The sequence below is a fragment of the Rhinichthys klamathensis genome, unplaced genomic scaffold (genome assembly GCF_029890125.1).
Source record: "Rhinichthys klamathensis goyatoka isolate OS25496 unplaced genomic scaffold, OSU_Roscu_1.1 h1tg000310l_1, whole genome shotgun sequence".
Lineage (NCBI taxonomy): Eukaryota > Metazoa > Chordata > Actinopteri > Cypriniformes > Leuciscidae > Rhinichthys > Rhinichthys klamathensis.
Genome location: NW_026606828.1, coordinates 223869 through 237412, shown reverse-complemented (window position 1 = coordinate 237412; position 13544 = coordinate 223869). Strand labels below are relative to the sequence as shown.

General features: G+C 37.9%; 2 protein-coding genes across 2 annotated transcripts in view; both read left to right on the top strand.

Moving 5' to 3' along the window:
- The first annotated feature begins 2369 nt into the window (after positions 1–2369).
- On the top strand, positions 2370–5440 carry LOC130104477 (cytochrome c oxidase subunit 5A, mitochondrial). The gene is made up of 5 exons (XM_056271040.1): positions 2370–2531; positions 3563–3679; positions 4762–4883; positions 5049–5177; positions 5283–5440. The coding sequence occupies exons 1-4, from the start codon at positions 2459–2461 to the stop codon at positions 5160–5162; spliced, it is 426 nt and encodes a 141-aa protein (XP_056127015.1). The 5' UTR covers positions 2370–2458; the 3' UTR covers positions 5163–5177; positions 5283–5440.
- Positions 5441–6620: 1180 nt separating this feature from the next.
- arid3b (AT rich interactive domain 3B (BRIGHT-like)) overlaps positions 6621–13544 on the top strand; it is a 30913-nt gene continuing 23989 nt past the window's right edge. Inside the window, exons 1-2 of the mRNA XM_056270981.1 lie at positions 6621–6909; positions 8579–9268. Coding sequence (XP_056126956.1) covers positions 6874–6909; positions 8579–9268 — 726 coding nt within the window. The 5' untranslated portion in view covers positions 6621–6873. The remainder of the gene's footprint in view (positions 6910–8578; positions 9269–13544) is intronic.

Below are 13544 nucleotides of genomic sequence, written 5' to 3'. Positions count from 1 at the left end.
ACTTACAGTTCAGTTCCCTCTATTTCACACAGACAGGCTTATTGCTTCTTGCTACTTCAATCCTTGTCATATAAATTTAAGTTCTATAGACATCCCATGTCATGCATCCATTATCTGTTCACATTTTTACACACATGTTGAACGCAGCCACAACAACCTTTTGTCCCGCTGCCCTGTTCCACTGATTCTCGCACACTCTTAGTCTATTTGTGCTCAGTGTTCCCTCCCTGGGAAAATCATGGTATTTTCTCAGTTTTTTCAATATCTAAAATATACATTTTCCCCCATACTTTCCTAGTTCTACAGAAAACCGGTGTATCAAATTTCGCAAGCTTGCTTTTGAGACATCCCCATACTGGCTGTTTTCTGTTCTCTGTGGATTTCTCTTCAACGCGCGTTCTCTTGGTCTGAAAGGCGTCCCTCCCAGACCCGATTTTTCTTTTAACCCAAATCGGTCGGGTTGCACTATTAGTGCCCTCCTAATTATGGTTTACCAAAAAATCTTTTCTGGTTCCCCCTAATTAGCCTCAGCACCTAAAAACAATTTGCTCCGTGGTGGAACAACTAATTTTCAGGGTACCTATCTGTTTGAAATCTCTTGATCTGTTACAGTTCTCACTTAATCCCAGATTATTTATCTGCTTGAAATTTCTTGTTCTGTCACAGACCTCAATTAATCTCAGATATTTTCTCTCGTATCTGTTTGAAACCTCTTGATCTATATATAGATCTCAATTAATCTCAGATTACGTACCACAGAAACAGCCTTCAGCCAATATGGTTCAATTTCACTCTTCTCCCCAATTAAACTGAATTTAATTAACTTACCCAAAAGAAAATAAATTGAACTGTCTCTTACCAGAGATGCTTCTGTTGCCACCTGCGGGTTCTTTAGATTCCAGTGGTCGATTCTCCCGGCCCTGATATCGGTCGGCCCCTCTCTCTCAAGTTTACGAGGTAGAGCTGGAACTTACTTAGCCCAGGTGGCCAAACACCGTCCGATCTCAGGTCCAGGAGGCACGTCCAAGGAATGTCACTTCTGACACCAAAACTGTTGTGGCAAAAATTCATCTCAAGCAAACATCACTGCGTAAGAGACAGTCAGAGTCAAATTATATAAAATAGAAGTATTTATTCTTGCAAGAATAGGAGCAGTCTAATACACAGTTGTTACCCTGTGCAGAAGAGTGACACACCCCCAGACAGACTGAACTAGCTTTTATCTTAGTTTCAAGGCCTTCTTCCCCCCAGAGCCTTCCTCCCAGTAGTTTTCCATAGACGTCACTAGTTGGTCCAATAAGCCCCCCTGCACCAAAATGGCCTTCTGACATCTAGGTCAGAGGTCCTTGTTCGTCTGTTCTCTGGAGTGTCTCCCTCTTCTGCCTCCCCAGGTACATAAACAGAATCTTCTCTCACTACAAGTGAGACACACATGTGACATTCTTTGAATCATCTATATTTTACACATTGAATAGGTTCTCTCTCTTATGATATCTGTTAGGGATCAATGACTATTAAAATTTCCACAACAGTATATTAAGCAACTAATATATATATATATATATTAAGTAACAATAATGTTTTTATTTAGTTTTAACTATACCTGGGTTTTACATTATGAAATGTAATACTGCCCTCTGCTGATGAGAACAACTATTTTGGAAACAGATGCTTGTTGCTGTATTGTAGCTGTATGAAATTCACATTTAGGGATTAGAAGCTAAAAAAATATGTATGTTTTACTTTTAACTTAATAAAATACTTTTTTTTCACCAAAGACTAACTTTTCAGTAGGACTATAACATTATAATCACGCTACAATTGTAAAATCTATAAATGTAATGAAACTTAACTATGTTTGATAATACCGGTAATGCCATAATATAGCACAAAAAAGTTTACTAATGACGGCATATAATATCATTTAAATTATAAATGTGTAGGCCTAATGAAAAATTGCTTATATATATATATATGCAATCAATGCAGAATATTGTAGTTGCTGTAAGTTTTTGTTTAATTTAGCTGTTTTTTGTGTGTTATCCATTATTAAATATCAATTCAAATATGAATATAACATATATATAACATATTACATATTAAATAACAAAATAATATAAATATATTGAATCAAACATTGCTTACTGCACAAGACATGAGTTTACATTTATTACTGTGTTCATACTGGATACAGCTCATAGAGAGGCGTGGTGATTGTACACAGTATAGAAATGTATCTTTTGTCCTTCATGCTTTTTTATAATCCTCTTTAGCAAACCCCCTCACTACCATGAACAGAGTCCATACACTGCTTTATTGCCAAAGAAGTGCGCATGCGCAGTGACGCGACAGTCGCGTGTTTAGCAGGTCGGCTATCTGAAGTAGCCTCAGCAGCGCGAGCCCGTGCCGTGTATCGTTCTTCAAGTTCGAGCAGCGCTTGAGCCCGGTGATCCGCACAATGTTCAGAGCCGCCCTTCGAGTCTCAGTGTCCGGTGCTCGGAGTTTAACAAGGGCACGGCCACAATATACAGGTAAATACAGATTTTGCCGTATTACGTATGAAATCTTTAATTGAAAAAACTACAATAAGAGGCAGAGTTAACTGAAACACCTTGAACGTAGCTTAGCATACGAGCTAACCGAAGCCGCACCGGTGCCTTTCTTGAAACTTAGGTTATAACTTTTAGAGGTTATTATCACGCGCTCATTTATCGCTTTCATTAAAGCATTTCCATTTCATAATCGTGTTTTTCCCTGTCATTTATTAAGTCCTGTAGATGTTTTCTCACAGTGTCCTTGTAATGACCGACTAGAGTGAGGCTTCGGCCCAGCGCGCGGAGGAAACGCCACACTCAAACCGAAAGCTTTCCAGATTGACACATTATTCTGAGCTTTCGTTGAAACAGGAAGTCTAATAGCTAAATACTTGAAGTTCGAAAGATCACTCTGCATTTTAAACATAGCAAACAGGCTGTGTGGTTTATACTTTTTTGTATGCTTTGTAGCAGTTTAATCATATAGTCAATGGCTACGTGCAAGACTTGCATCTTAAAATGAAGATGCGTTACGCATAAATTCACCTTGCGTCAGTGCAAACCGCACTTTCCATTAGCTACAATACACTGACCTCTATGCGAACCCACACCTCAGATCATAATAGATGCAAGTATAGTATCATCAGAATATACACCACATCATACAACATCTACTTTGCATCTCATTTGTAGTATATCAGTTGGATTGATTGCCTGACCACCTTTAGCAAACAGTTAGGACTTAGCTCAAATCATACTTACCAATCGGACAAGGTAACGTAGGTCAAACTAGAACTGGGCCAGTTCCAGCTGGAACAAGGCCAGTATGCAAAATCTCACTGCACTATTAAGAGTTGTTCGCAATCATTGATATATAGACTAAATTATTAGCGCATTATTATGAGAATTGTGGCCCTTTTACACCTACACAATTGGCCATGACGGTAATGTTTGTCATTCTCTAACTAATTTATTTAGTGTATCAAGTCTCTTTTGATCTGATCGTCTCTGGTATTTTACTTTCACAGCTTCGGTAGCTGCTCGTTCTTATTCCCATGGCAAACATGAGACCGATGAAGAGTTTGATGCCCGCTGGGTCACTTACTTCAGCAAGCCGGACATCGATGCTTGGGAGCTGAGGAAAGGTGGGTGACTGAGGTGCTTTGACCTCATTGTATCAGCAGCTGTGCATTCGACTGCTGAGCTTGTAAAGCAAGCATTTACTCTCATAAATGTTTTTTAATGGCCTTACGTTCAATCTAAAATCCTCTTTTATTTGAATGCTGCTCTTTATGATTGCCGTATTTTAGAAAGTGGATTCCGTAGCAAGTTATGTCCCTGAAATGTTTTTGATGCTTGCTCCCAATATATATATACATACACACACACACACACACGGACAGTACCGATCAAAGGTTTGGAAACATTACTGTTTTTGAAAAGTCTCTTATGGTCATCAAGCCTGCATTTATTTAATCAAAAACACAGAAAAAATAGTAATATTGTGAAATATTATTTAAAATTTTAAATGTTTTTCTGTTTGAATATACTTTAAAACAAAATTTATTCCAGTGATGCAAAGCTGAATTTTCAGCATCATTACTCCAGACTTCAGTGTCACATGATCCTTCAGAAATCATTATGATATGCTGTATTTATTATCAATGTTGGAAACAGTTGTGCTGCTTAATATTTTTTATAACCTGTGATGCTTTTTTCACTATTATTTGATAAATAAAAAGAACAGCATTTATTTAAAATGGAAGTATTTTGTAACAATATGCACTACCATTCAACCATTTGGGGTCAGTCTTTTTTTTTAAAAGAAATTAATACTTTTATTCAGCAAGGATGTGTTAAATTGATAAAAAGTGATAGTAAAGATTTATATTGTTTAAAAAGATGTCTGTTTTGAATAAATGCTGTATCACCCTGTAACTATAATACACCATTAGGCAATACAAGTAGGTTTCCATAATTAAACATAACAAATGGATTTATATTGTTACAGCCTGTTTTTTTTTTTTTTACTGTTTACTAACCTGTAAAGCTGGTTTAGTTTGATCCGTTGATATAAAACATTTATGACCGTCTATTTATCTTTAACCTATAGAATCTTTGGAACAAGGAAGTGTAAGTTGTATGGAAGAGAATGTCAACAGAATGACACTCATCTGGTGTCTGTGGAGTAAATGTCTGTCTTCTTTTCTTTCTTTTTTTGCTTCAGGAATGAACACTTTAATCGGTTATGACTTGGTACCTGAGCCAAAGATCCTGGAGGCAGCCCTGAAAGCCTGTCGGAGGCTCGACGATTTAGCCAGTGCCATCCGCATTCTCGAGGCAGTCAAGGTCATTCAATCTCTCTGAACAACCGCAAAATACACCACAGTGACATTATTCACTTCATCTCTTGAAGCTGTTTAACGTGATTTTTCTGAAAATGAATACAAAAAATTATTTTTTACAAATTTAAGTAAAATTGTACTCGTATTCATTACTTTTTCTTTTACACAGGACAAATCTGGCCCACACAAAGAGATCTACCCCTATGTTATCCAAGAGCTGCTGCCTACCCTCAGTGAGCTTGGTATCCCTACACCCGAGGAACTTGGCCTTGACAAAGCATAGAAGTCTGCGATTGTGGTGAGTATTAGCATGCAGGATGTATTGTTCCTCTAAGAAAGTGAAAGGTGTTTCCTTATTGATATGATTGAACATGTCCATTGTATCTTTCCTTTTCACCTACAGTCTCCCAGAGGACTGCTGCTCTTGTCTGGACCGAGTAGACCACTGTACTTGAAGTCTTTGCCTCGTGTCATGGTGTTTGTGTTATATTTAATTGGCCTTTATTATGTTCTTTTGCTTGTAAAATATTGATGGACCTAATAAAGGGAGATTTATCTTTATTCAATCTTGTTGTGTTTTTATTTGATTCCTCAGACTTTGCTCCAGACTTGCTGTTTTAACTGTTAACTTAAAGGGACAGTTCGCCCAAAAATGAAAATAGTCTTTTACTCACCCTCAAGTTGTTCCAAACCTGTATGAATTTCTTTCTTATTCTGAACACAAAAGACATTTTAAAGAGCGTCAGAAACCAAACAGTGGAAAAAATACTATGGAAGTCAATGGAGCCATCAACTGTTTGGTTATAAACATTCTTCAAAATATCATCTTTTATGTTCCACATAACAGAAACTCATACAGGTTTGGACCGACATGAGGGTAAGTAAATGACAGAATTTCCGTTTTTGGGTGAACTATCCCTTTAAATGTAGTTTTGTTTGTTTGTGTCTTTAAATCGTTATAATCAATCACAAAAGTGAAAAATCAATCCACAAGTCTGTTAAATGTTACTGAATTTAGAAATTTAATGAACGCAACTTATTTCCGGTGAATGTGCAAGACTTAAGCGCAGTAAACGGTGAAACAATTTGCGCTACAAACCAGTGTTTATGAATATCATATGATAATACATTTATAAAAATATGATTAAAAAAGTATCAGTTTCCAACAACAATCAGCATAACGAACAATTCGTACCTAAAATAACAGGAAGCGGCCGATACCGGAAGCCTCGCACATTCGAGGTAAACATGAACGCGCCAGCCCTTACGTTGAAAATAAGGTGCATAGTAAACAGTTTTTGTTTTTCTGCTTGTCACCACCACCATAGACTATAATTATATAGAAAACGTTATAGCAGTTTTGTATCAGTAGAGGGCGCAGTAGATAAGCTTTCAACCTAAATCATATATCAAAAAGTCAAAAATTACAATCAAAAGTTGTGGTGTAGCCTATACTTTAAAAGCCTTTGGGTAAAAACGTACTTTTCCATCGGAGAATTTTTAAATTTTGGTCTTCAATAAATAGTATGCTCATACGTAGCTAAGCTGGGGTCAGAATTTCGAGTCTAAAATGAAAAATGACAGCCTAATATTAGATCCATAGCCACGTAAGTGTATGTTAAGTCCTATCGGTATTTGTGCTATAAATATTTTACTTAGCTGCTTGCATAGGGGAAACGTAAGAACGTAGTAACTTGTTGCACGAGCCAGTGGGGCGGGATTTAAATGTGCGTGAATGTGCGGGGGGATTGGCTCCGGCTGGAGGAGGAAAAGTCGAGGGGACTGTGGGAGTCCCTGAGCGCGCAGTTCGGGAGGTGAGGTCAGGCGTTTCCCCTTTGGCTGGCCCCAGTGTCGAGTGTTTTTTTCCCTCCCTCTGCGAACACCGTGAGGTTTATTACTGTTTTATCAGAGGGGATATTAAACGTCCGGGTGGATGCACACGTACTCGGTGCGCTGAGCAAAACACGCACAGTGGTTTATCTAGGAAAAGAGTGATGGTGGACAATTCCAGTAGCAGCAAAGCGCAAGTGGTGAGTTCCGTCCTGTTGGCACAGAGCCCTGTTGAATGTATTGATAAGCTACTGTAATATTTCATCAGCCGATCTCGAGCGAATTAAATATTGTATCATGTATACATTTAAGATTTTCTAACATAGTCGCAATGAATCAACATGTATTTAAATTACCTTCGTGTGAGTGATCAAGCTATTAAATGTAGCGAAAATCCACATTGTACACGTCATGATATCAGGATTTTTTTTTGATGATACTACTCGTGCTGTTTATTTGTTTTTAAAGTTTCAGTTCGCGCGCTGCCGAATTCGAATTCGTCAAAAACATCTCCGTTTGTTTCCATTAGAACGCGATACTTTGTTGCGTCGTGTGTTCGTTCTCTCTTTTAATAGCTTAATTGTTTTTGGAAGAGCGCCATACTTTTTGGCAGCCATGATTCGACTGTGCTCTGAATATCTTCTGTAACTGCGCGCACTTATCAAACTATGCTTTAATTAGTTATAAAGTAAAACCATAACTCGACTGGCATTGGCTAAATATTAATTATTTAACAAAGTGTAAAGCGAGACGCCGTTTTGGCCGGACATCCGGTCGTTCCACAATCCAGACTGGTCGCCTGTATTGGGGGGGGGGGGGTCAAAGGTAGGTTGGCCTACTGGGCAATAAGCGAGCTGCGGAATGCGACTTTAATCCTTTTGTGACATGAATACTGTTAACACTAGTTAAAATTCTTGTAAACATTAATTCGAAATTTCGAAGGCTGACCGGGCCACGCTCGTTGTGAAGATGTGCTTACACGTATTTGTTCCATTTAAATTAAATGAATTTGAATTCCTTATTATTGTCGTTTGTGCTTATTTGTTTACGCATTTTCGTGAATCGAATTTATTAGCCACTCTTTGTGCGTATTTATTTGTCCGTACTTCGAACTCTAATGCGTTTCTATTAAGCAAATAATGTAAATTATTTAAAAGAATTGAAGTTGCAAAAAAAAAAAAAAAAAAAAGTGATTGTTTACAAATTAGTTGTGTTTCGTGACTGAACGTTTGAAAGTGAGTTATTCAGTTGTTTATTATTATATATTTAAGTTAAATTTTTAATATGAATTACAGTACCAGTCAAAAGTTGGGAAACAACTATTTTTAATGTTTTTGAAAGAAGCCTCTTATGCTCATCAATCCTGCATTTATTTGATAAAAAAAATACAGAAAAAACAATAATATTGTGAAATATTATTACAATTTAAAATAATGGTATTCTATTTGAATATACTTTCAAATATAATTTATTTCTGTGATGCAAAGCTGAATTTTCATCAGCCATTACTCCAGTCTTCAGTGTCTCATGATTTGTCAGAAATCGTTCTAATATGCTGATTTATTATAAATGTTGGAAACAGTTGTGCTGCTTAATTTTTCTTTACAATCTGTGATACTTTTTTCAGGATTCTTTGATGAATAAAAAATGTAAGCATTTGTTTAAAATAGAAATCTTTTGTATAGTTTTTTCTATATATATATATATATATATATATATATATATATATATATATATATATATATATATATATATATATAATTATTATTATTTATTTTTTTCGGGTGAAAAAAAAAGACAAGAAATTGACTTACAGAATTTGTGTACAGAATGAATGCATTTTCTTATTTTCTTCTGTCCACAATCCAGCCCAGCTTGTCTCAAGACAGCAGTCTGGCTAGTGCATTTTCCCAGGCTGCTTTCGGAAGTGCGGCTGGTGTCAAACTGGAGGCAGTTATGGAGCAGCTCCAGAGACAACAACAAGCTAAACTGGAGATGGAGCGCAAGGAGAGACAATTCAGGGAAGCCCACATTCTCTACGCCCAACAGCTGGCTGCACAGCAAGCCATCATGGCCTCCGCTAGGGCCCAGGGCACCCCATTAACCCCTGATTTTTACAGCAAAAACTCTAGAGACAGCGCGCTGAAAGGCGGCCAGGGGCCTCCAGCTGCCAGGGGGCCCATGAAAACCAGCTCTGACCTAGTACACGAAGAGGACGCCACTGATGAGATGGACAGGGGAAGAGGCTCCGAGGGGGACGAGGGGGACGAAGATGACGATGATGAGATGATGATGGATGGAGAAGACGGCAGTGAAGAAGAGGAAAGCGAAGGCTTGGAGTTCCTCAGGAGGCAAAGCCTTGCTCTTCAGCAAGCGGCTGTTGGAGTCCCTCCATATCCGTACGCCGTCTACGCCGCCTCGCCCTCCGCTGCTAAAAAACGTGCCCTGTCACCAACCACTAAGGTGAAAGATGAACCCGAAGACTCCCTCAATGACCAACAATCGTTCAACACACCAAACGGACTGGGTGATTGGAGCCTCGATGACTCATTCAAACAGGTTGGCGTTTATATTTCTATCTCTTGTCATTGTGTTCTCTCCCACTCTATCACCATTGACCTACAAAAGCAGCAATACAGCATATTTTCATGATTTTTGGAGTGTCAGATCATAAGATGAATTGTAAAGAGTCTGTACATGTTCAAAAACTGTGAAACCACTCAAATCAACTGAAATGTTTTCGGCTCTGAATAGGACATTTAATCAAGTTTTCTTGAGCACATCAGGAATTTGTGTTCTAAAAGTGTACAAAAGAATTTGGTTGTTGGAGGTAAGGGTTTAGTGAAAGATTATAGCGTCATTCAACTTCATACAACACTGTTGAGTGTAATTTAGGGGGGAGATTTTCACAAAATCTGTCAAGAAAATGTCAGAAGAAATACATTTTATGTTTGTTATAAAAAAGTCTTTCTGAATTTGTATTGCCATAATGTTATTAAATCAAGTTATAAACAATTGTACTTTGCCCTTAATTTATGCTAATTTGAATCAAATTTAAGTAAAAAATAAATTACAAAGTAGCGATAATGGGAATCATCGTTGGAAATATTAAAAGAAAATATCAAATACATTATGGTAATGAGAATTAAGAGATTAAATTCCAATTCCAGTTTTCTTGAACGCAAAATGAACATGCATTCTCCCAAAAGTGTACAAAACAAATGGTCCCTCTTTTTTTTTCTCCTCTTGTTGCATTCTCCTTCTTTCTGAAGCTATTGTCTTCCTCTTCCCTTAACGTCAATAGTGTCCTGCTGTGAGCCAAGCTGTACCCTCAGACATGGTCCTTCGACTCTGTCAGTTAATTTCTCCGTTTGTTCAGCCCGAGTCTTTAGGGAATTCTGTCCTGACATAAGGCTTTTGTCCCTGGATATCCCAGAAGTGTGGCGTTCTGGCAGGCGGCCCAACAGGAGAGCGCTTTCTTTCTCTCTCACTTCTTGCCGTCTCACTTTCCTCTGTCATTCCCCCTGCCGCTAGTGTTTCTTGAGAACACGCTCTTGGCAGTAATGCTGTCTTGCCCTGTGACCAGAGAGGCACGCTGTCAAGTTGCAATACAAGAGGGAGAATGTTAGAGGCGCATGCTATGGGAGAGCCGTCCTGACAGTTAACACGTGTAGATTTTGCAGGGTTTAGATCTTCTAAACTGAGCAATTGCATGTGGGACACTTAAATACGTGCATTTAAAGAGATTATTCATCAGAAATTTAAAAAATGTGGACATCGTTTACTCACCCTCATGTTGTTCCAAACCTATGATGAACACATAAGAGGGTTTTTTGAGAAATGTATTTTTCCCCATACAATGAAAGTCAATGGGGTCCAAAGTTGGACATTGGACATTCTTCAAAATATCCTTTTGTGTTCCACAGAAGAAAGTAAGTCATACAGGTTTGGAACTGCATGAAACGACTTTGGCATTTTCATGTTTGTGTGATGTCATTTTCGTAAACACAATTTCATGCTTTTAAAGCACTCGCGTCAATCATGATAGGATGAAGCCGTCTTTCAGAAGACTGTCTGGGTGGGTTTAATATGGAGTGAGACATTTCCCTGTAGTGCTGTCATCCATTTTAGTGGCCTCAGGTCTGAGCTCTTTGTTTGCTCAGCTGCGCTTGAGTGATCGATCAATCAGGGAAAAATGGATTGCTCTAATTTCAGACGCTCACTCTTATGGCTTCTTGAGCCCTTGATATGTGCATGCTTTCAATCAAAGCCCATTTGCCCTTCTTTATTATACTACGTTGAACAACACATATATATGTATATATATCGAAATCCCCAAAGCAGCATTTAGTAGTAGTACATCCATTTTAATTCTGTAAGTGTTGCTATCTTTGATGTTATGACTGTGTGTTTTTACGCTAAACATCCAACATGGTTTTATTGACAGTTACTGACATCAAGCACGTTCAAAGCGGTACATCAGTAACAACAAGCACAAGTTGGTAAAACTATGGTGATGTTTGGGAAGGTTGTGTGTTGACAGGCAGGTCTGTGATGTTTTCATCACACACCCATGTCATTATATATGTATTTATAGAGGGTAGTGGTCTGAGGGCTTGTATACTGCTTTTCAAATATAGGCTTGTCCACGTGCATAGGAAACAATAGGAGATTCAGTGCCCTGAAAAGGCTGATGGTTGGACTTATACCTCATTACTAAGAGGGAAGGGTTTAGTGAATGAGCTTTATAGAGTCACTTCATGTTTAGTGCATTTTTAAGGGTGGGGTTTTCACAAAGAAATCTGTCAAGAAAAGATCCAGGTCACTCCAAAATCAAAAGTTAGCATCTAGGAATTTCTTTTTTTTTCTTTAATATAAAGGCTCTTTTAACAACCATTAAGAGTTTCTGCATTATTACTTTATTTCTATACAAATTAAGCAGTTCTCCCTAAATTCTCATTACTGTAATGCATAAAGAAAACTTGTTTTTGTATTTTCATTACCGTGATGTAAAGAATTTAATATTTTTATAATTTAATATTAAATTAAAACATTTATAAATGATGGTAATATTTGTTATATCGCCCTTAATTTATGCTAATGAAACTTTTTTGAAAAATACTGCATTGTGGTAATGAGAATCAGCAATAAAACTAATGGAAATAGTCAAAGTGAAATGTCAAATGCATCACGGTTATGAGAATTAGGGGGTGAAATGTGCCTAATTGTCCTAAAAAATAATTGTTGATCCTACATGTGTCCATTGTCTCTTTAAGTTTAATGTACTTTTAAGTATATATTCTAATAATAAAGTATAAATTCTTTTTTGATCCATACGTTTTTGAGATGACCCCGACATTAGTATTTTGGTCAAATGTTAATGCACACGAAAAAAAGAGCAAAACACTTATTTAATAAGACCTGTTTTAGAGCTTGAGGGGTTCAACCCGTCCCCACCCTCTTTTTTTTTTTTTTGGTCCCACCCGTCTTTATTTCTGTCCTTTAGTATTTAATGATGCTCTCTGTGGTAACAGTATCAGATTGCATGGTGGGGGGGATGTGAAGAGACTGGTTTGATGGCACTGACTACACAAAAGAGAACAGATGCCACAAATGGCATTTTTAAATGAGGGTGGGGGTTGTCTTTTTGAAGCTTTTCACACTTAAATGGATAAGCCTTAGTCAATCAGTAAACACCTTTAATAAAAGCGCAGTAGTCAGGTGTAAAGTTGGCCGTAACGTTTACTCATAATCTTAGCAAACGGGGGAGTTAATTGGCAGTTTGTAGATAAAGGAAGTTCACGCCAGCTTTGTTTAATATTTTCAAGGGGAAGGACTTTGCAGGTTTTTTAGGGAAGTTCATGGATGTTACTATCGTAATTTCTACTTCCTGTGTTTTGTTGTTGCTGATTTGTTTTTCAGGTTTATTAGCAATGAATTCAATAAATCATCTCCAAGTCAGTGAGGGGGTCAAATGGCTGCCATTAAACTTTTCATTGAACACATGGCTGAGGCTAGTCCAGATAGCTCGGCGCCCTTTAAACCTAGCGTTTTTAGCGGTAGCTGACACAATGCCCCTTTTAGGGAGCTCGGCATGGTAATCTTGGGTGATTAATGGAGTTTTAATCAGGCTCAGTTGACGTCGGAGCGCGCATGTGCCTTGAGTTACGGCCTCCCATTTGGTGAGTATGATGACCATATCAAAGGCATCGGGTCAATAGAAACACCCCTGCTACTTTGATTCTGCGTTTGTCAGGAGAAATATATGGCAGCAATTAGCAAAATCTTTTAACCAAGTACCTGTTTATTATTTTAGGGGCCGAAATATTCACTCCAAGTCTTACTTTGAAGCTTCCAATTGCATTTTCGCTACCCAACATGGACTGGGATACATTGTCTTCCTTGGGGTTACTATGGTAAAAGTGATGTGTATGGATAAACAAAAAGACAGCAGTGCTTTAGATTGCACACTCTTGATGTTCTCCCTTCCCCCAAAAGCGTGTTTCTAAACGAACAACAGGAAATTTGTCCTTGGGTTCGGGGGACAATCTTGTTTGTCGAACTGTTGCATTATTTAACTGTCAGCGTCACCTTGACAACATGTCACCCCCATGCTAGCGATACAACCCAGCCGGTTGCAATCAATTCTTATTATATTGCTGTCGCAGTGGAATTATTTTCCATATAAATTATCAATGACCTGATGGCCTCACACTTGTACGTTTCCTCTAAATGTTAGGACGTACATCTGGTGTACATTATTAGCACGGCGTAGCTTATTTCTCTAACGCGTTACGGGCATTAATGCGTTAGTGAGGTCTGCCAATCTTTCTCT

Coding starts and splice junctions, on each gene's coding strand:
- LOC130104477 (XM_056271040.1), top strand. CDS start 2,459: ATGTTCAGAGCCGCCCTTCGAGTCTCAGTGTCCGGTGCTCGGAGTTTA. Junction 2,532..3,562: donor GGCACGGCCACAATATACAG/GTAAATACAGAT, acceptor TTACTTTCACAG/CTTCGGTAGCTGCTCGTTCT. Junction 3,680..4,761: donor TGCTTGGGAGCTGAGGAAAG/GTGGGTGACTGA, acceptor TTTTTGCTTCAG/GAATGAACACTTTAATCGGT.